Here is a 5,178-nt window from a genome sequence, read left to right on the forward strand (position 1 = left end):
TATTAGTTGTCATATATAAGATGAATTAAAACAAAAAATTCATCTTATTATATTGTAGCCATATTTTTTGTGGTTGTAAAATTATAGTAACAAAAGTTGTCATTTGAGCAGGGCATTTCTATGTCAACAGTTAGATTATGATCTTATAGTTTTTTGTATCCTTCGTGAATACATAAAATAATTTTTAATTTGCAATTATCGTAAGACTTAGTAAATGAATCAGCTATAAAAATAAAAAGTAATGGTATAACTAAAGTAAATGAAGTAAATAAAGCAAAGTATATAAAAATAATAAAGTATGCAGTGATATTTATAAACTATTACATGCAATTTCTGACAGTAACATTGTATTGTATTTTCATTTCTAAAATATATAAGAAGTATGGAATAATATAATATTAATTTTTTTAAAAGTTTACACTTTTTGGTAACATGTATTATATTTTGTATAATTTTTAGATAAAATGATGCATACAGCAAAAGCAGATACTTCTGAACGAAGGTTTGAAATACAATGTAAATTAGAAACAGAGATTGCTTCTTTAGAAGCACTGAAAGATGCAGAAGAAAGAAGTAGGAAATTAACGAATAATGTTGTGGGAATTTTGTCTTCTTTAGAACAACGTCTTGCTACATTGCGACGTACCATACTTCCTGTTTATAATGAAACAGGAAATCTTCAAGCACAGCAACAAAGTATATATCACATTTTTATATATTAATTCTAAATAATAGATTCTTATTTTATTTTGCATCAAAATTATGTTAGTTTATCATTTCATAATTTTATTTTATTTATTTCTTTTTCTTTGCAGATATAGAAATGACATTAAATGCTTTAGATCATGCAATTGGTTACTATGGAGTTTGTCAGGAAGTGGAAGCAACAGTACGAGCTGGTCCAGCAGGATCTGGAGGCTTGGATAGATTTTTGGAAGGAATGAATCGTCTTTACAATGCTCAACGTTATTTTCAGAAAAATAATCCCAGCTCTGTAGAGCTAGAAAATGTAACAAGTTTATTTGTTGTTGGCTTAGATGCTTTATATGCAGAATTCCATGATATTTTAACTAGACAGAGTAAACCAATCCTTCCCATTGTTCTTTTGGATTTAATTGGCTCAGATGAAGATACTAGTGGCGAGGATGCTCCACAATCTCTTTGTCAATTACCAGAAAGTATTCTAGGAGATTTACTTAAAATTGCAGCTTGGCTGGAAGAGAGAGGACATCGTAAACATGTAAAAATTTATGCATCTGTACGTTCTACTATTGTTTTAAGATCTTTACAGTTATTAAAAGAACATCAAAGGAGTGCTAGTGGTGGTAGTACACATGCAGGAAGTCCTTTACCAGTAAGAACTTTATGTTAAGATTTTTTTTCTTTATAAATATTTATTAGTTACTACATAGTTTACTACAATTTTACAGAAAACAAAATTTGCTAATAGACACTCATTAGGAATCCAAGAAATTAGTGGGAAAAGAGGTTCTAGAAGATTACAACATGCTCTTGAGAAAAAAGCCAGCAGAATGCTGTTAAAAGCTTCTCAAACCACCGGTTTGGGGTTGTCTTTAACTACATCCAGGAAACCACCACCTCAATTATCTGGACATTCTGTAGAGGATACAGCACCAGATGAACAAGAAATGGAAAACTACTTATTATTAACAGTTGGTCTTCATAAACTTATGCAAGCAGAACGATCATTGGTTGCCAAAATTTTACCTACTACTTTACAAGCACAAGTATTAGAAGATACTGTACGTGAAGCTATGGATCTTGTAGCTCATGATGGAGAAAGTATAGCAACTCGTGCTAAAAGATGCATTGTACGGCGTGATTTTTCAGCAGTGTTAGTGATCTTTCCTATTTTGAAACATCTTGGAGAATTAAAACCAGATTTGGAGCGCACTGTTGAGGGTTGCGATTATGCTCTTAGATCAAAATTCACTTCTGTGCTGAATACTTTAAATATAACTGTATGTTATAATACAATACAATTTTCAAATACAAATTTTATTTAAATGATACACTGTATAATTTAATAATATAGGGAGCGAAAGCATTGGAAGATTTTGCAGAAAGTGTTCGAAATGAATCTAATTCTATTTTACCTAAAGATGGTACTGTAGCAGAAAATACAAGTAATGTTCTAGTTTTTCTAGAGCAGTTAGCAGAATATGCAGATACAGCAGGAGCTGTTTTAAGACGTAGTGCTGATATGGAAGGTACCACATCTATAAAACAAACAGAAAACATGTACAAAATTGTTCTAGGCACTTATATTAGTTAGTATCACTATTTCGTTTTGTTTAACCCTTTGTATTTTATGATTTCGATAAATACATTGTTAACTTCAAGTAATTTGAAAAATTTCCTTTTTAAGTTTTGGAGGACAAGTAGATCTAAAAATAGAATAATAAACTCTGAACTACTAAGATATTGAATTTTACAAGAAAATTTTGTGATGCTGTCATAAATGCTCTTGAAATGCAAAGGGTTAAATCCACTGTAAAAAAATTATACAATTTATTAATATTTTTATTTATTTTAGAAAAAGTATTAGCACAATTAAATTTGGTACTTGTAAGTAAAAGTGATACTTCATATTCAGATATTGCACTACGAGCTCTTTTTCGTTTAAATAATCATAATCATGTTGTAAATGCTTTACGTCGTAGTTCTTTAATGGAACTCTTATTATTAGCAGAACCTAGTGCAGAACAAGCATATCATGATCTTTTATTACGTGATAAAGCTAATTATGTTTCCATTACCTTCGCAAAAGCGCGTACTTATCTTGAACAACCTTTTGATGAACCAGGTTTGTAGTTTGGGAATTCTTTTAAATTTTGCAATATAAAATAAAAAATTTTTACAATGTTATTTATTTTGCACATAGTATCAAATAATTCTAACTAAAAGAAAAATATCTGTAATAATATAACGAAATGCATGAAATTATTCAATACAACTATGACGACAGTTATATGTGAATGAATTATAACATTTAAGTGAAAAATATGTAAAAAAAAAATTAATTAATTAATTTTTTATTATTTTCATAGAACCAGGAGCAAAAACTTTAAAAGAAAAATTTTTGGGATTCACAAGGGAACTAGAAGAAGTTGCAAAATGTCAACGTTCTTATTCAGTACCTGATGCTAGATTACGAGAAGAATTACGAAAAGAACTTCAACAAGCTATTGTTCCTCTCTATACTAATTTTCACAACAAATATCGTGGAATATCATTTTCTAAGAATCCAGCTAAATATGTAAAATATACTCCTGAACAAATATCCATATTAATTGGTACATTCTTTGACACAACGGCATGATGAATAAATAGAAAAATTTAATAAACACCCATTTAATAAAGCATATTTAGTTACAGTATCTATGATATTTTTTATGGACTGAATCCCCGTTCCCCGGATAGATTGCACATGATAGGAATACAGTTTGAACTTTTACCATTTATGTACAATTATCTGCTATAGAATAATTCCTTCTTTTGTCTTTCTCTCTTGGCTTTTGTATGCACTCTTTCAAACATTCACTCACACATACTAATTTTCTCCACCTCTGATATTTTATCTCTTTAACCATGTTGTGCGTATCAATTACAGCAAAATGCAGCAACATGAAAACACTGTAGAGGCAGAGAATTGAAATCACACTTGTATCGCTCATTTCTAAAACTTATACATTTATCTTATACCGTGGTATGTATATAGTAATATCAACCAATTTAGTTAAAGGTGAAAGTCATTTTATGTTATTTGCAATTGTATATTTACTACACAAGAACAATGTAATATGATTTATATATAGTTAATTAGTTTTAATTAAAATTATTACTTAAAAAAATTAGCTAATGTAAGAAGAGTAATTGTTATAAAAAATATCGCAAGAATTAGAGTAGTGAAAGCAAATTTCAAAATTAAGTATCTTTTATCTAAATATTTTTGTTATGTTAGTCTTTTTGTATACCAAAGAATTTAAAATACGATTAAATATTTTTTATCTAAAATATACAATGCAAATTTACAAAAAATGGTTTACTTCTTCTATTAAATTGATTAGTATCTAGTGCGTATACAAACGCACATACATAATGTTTAATTTCTTATAATTCGTATGTAATAATTAATATTAATAACACACTTTAATATACTGTACATTATCAGTTCAGCTTTCATTTGGCTTCCTTCCTCTCATTAGAACATTCAGCTAATGTCCAAAACACTTAAATTGCGTATATTTTCTCTTTTATCTTTCCATACGCATTATACAAATTGATTTGTGCGCTTTTATGGCAGATGCTTGTAGAGAGATGGACCGTACAATGGGGTTTTTAATCAAAGTTAGATGTCCTGCTGCAATCAAGTCCGATCGGAGGAGGGGTAGTACATTTGCACATGCTCCACCGTCGTTGGACATTTAATATTATAGAAGGAAACATCTGCGTTTTGGTTTCACTTGAAGAACAGGACACAATACTGCACGAATTGCTTCATCAAATACTGTTTTTAACCCTTTTTGAGTTAGAGCTGAACATTCTAGATATTTCACAGCACCAATCTCTTTTGCCATAGACAAACCCTAAACATAATTTAATGTAAAATTTGTAAAACTAATACAGTGTAAAGTATATTATGTAATATAGTGTACAGATAAGTGTATAATTAATAAATTAAACAAATACATGCCTGAGGATATGTAATAGGTGCCAGTTTTTTATCTTTTAATCGTTCAATTGTTTCCTTGTCTTCACGCAAATCTAATTTAGTCCCTACTAAAATAATCGGAGTAGCTGGACAATGATGACGCACCTCTGGATACCATTTAGCACGGACATTTTCAAAGCTGGCCGGGTTAACAAGAGAAAAGCAGATCAGAAATACATCTGTCTGAGGGTAAGATAGTGGTCTTAATCTGTCATAATCTTCTTGACCCGCAGTATCCCATAAACCAAGATTTATTGGTTTACCATCCACCATAACATTTGCAGAATAATTGTCAAATACAGTTGGGATATATTCCCCAGGAAAAGCATTGGTAGTGTAGCTTATGAGGAGGCATGTTTTACCTACTGCTCTGTAGAAATTAACCAATTAAAGATAATTAAATTGATTATACACAAATGTATTATGATCTTAAAAGAAAAAGG

The 5,178-nt window shown here is 29.7% G+C and overlaps 2 protein-coding genes across 2 annotated transcripts in view; one reads left to right on the forward strand and one right to left on the reverse strand.

Annotated features, from left to right (window-relative positions):
• The first annotated feature begins 464 nt into the window (after window positions 1-464).
• On the forward strand, window positions 465-3,367 carry LOC108571113 (exocyst complex component 7). The gene is made up of 6 exons (XM_017933088.1): window positions 465-696; window positions 816-1,354; window positions 1,431-1,982; window positions 2,057-2,291; window positions 2,558-2,827; window positions 3,072-3,367. The coding sequence occupies exons 1-6, from the start codon at window positions 465-467 to the stop codon at window positions 3,341-3,343; spliced, it is 2,100 nt and encodes a 699-aa protein (XP_017788577.1). The 3' UTR covers window positions 3,344-3,367.
• Window positions 3,368-4,157: 790 nt separating this feature from the next.
• The window catches only part of LOC108571093 (ras-related protein Rac1), a 1,619-nt gene continuing 598 nt past the window's right edge, over window positions 4,158-5,178 (reverse strand). Inside the window, exons 2-3 of the mRNA XM_017933067.1 lie at window positions 4,718-5,105; window positions 4,158-4,610 (exon numbers count right to left, since the gene is read on the reverse strand). Of these exons, the coding sequence (XP_017788556.1) occupies window positions 4,455-4,610; window positions 4,718-5,105 (544 nt within the window). The 3' untranslated portion in view covers window positions 4,158-4,454. The remainder of the gene's footprint in view (window positions 4,611-4,717; window positions 5,106-5,178) is intronic.

This window comes from Habropoda laboriosa, unplaced genomic scaffold (genome assembly GCF_001263275.1).
Source record: "Habropoda laboriosa isolate 0110345459 unplaced genomic scaffold, ASM126327v1 scaffold106, whole genome shotgun sequence".
In the NCBI taxonomy this organism is placed as follows: domain Eukaryota; kingdom Metazoa; phylum Arthropoda; class Insecta; order Hymenoptera; family Apidae; genus Habropoda; species Habropoda laboriosa.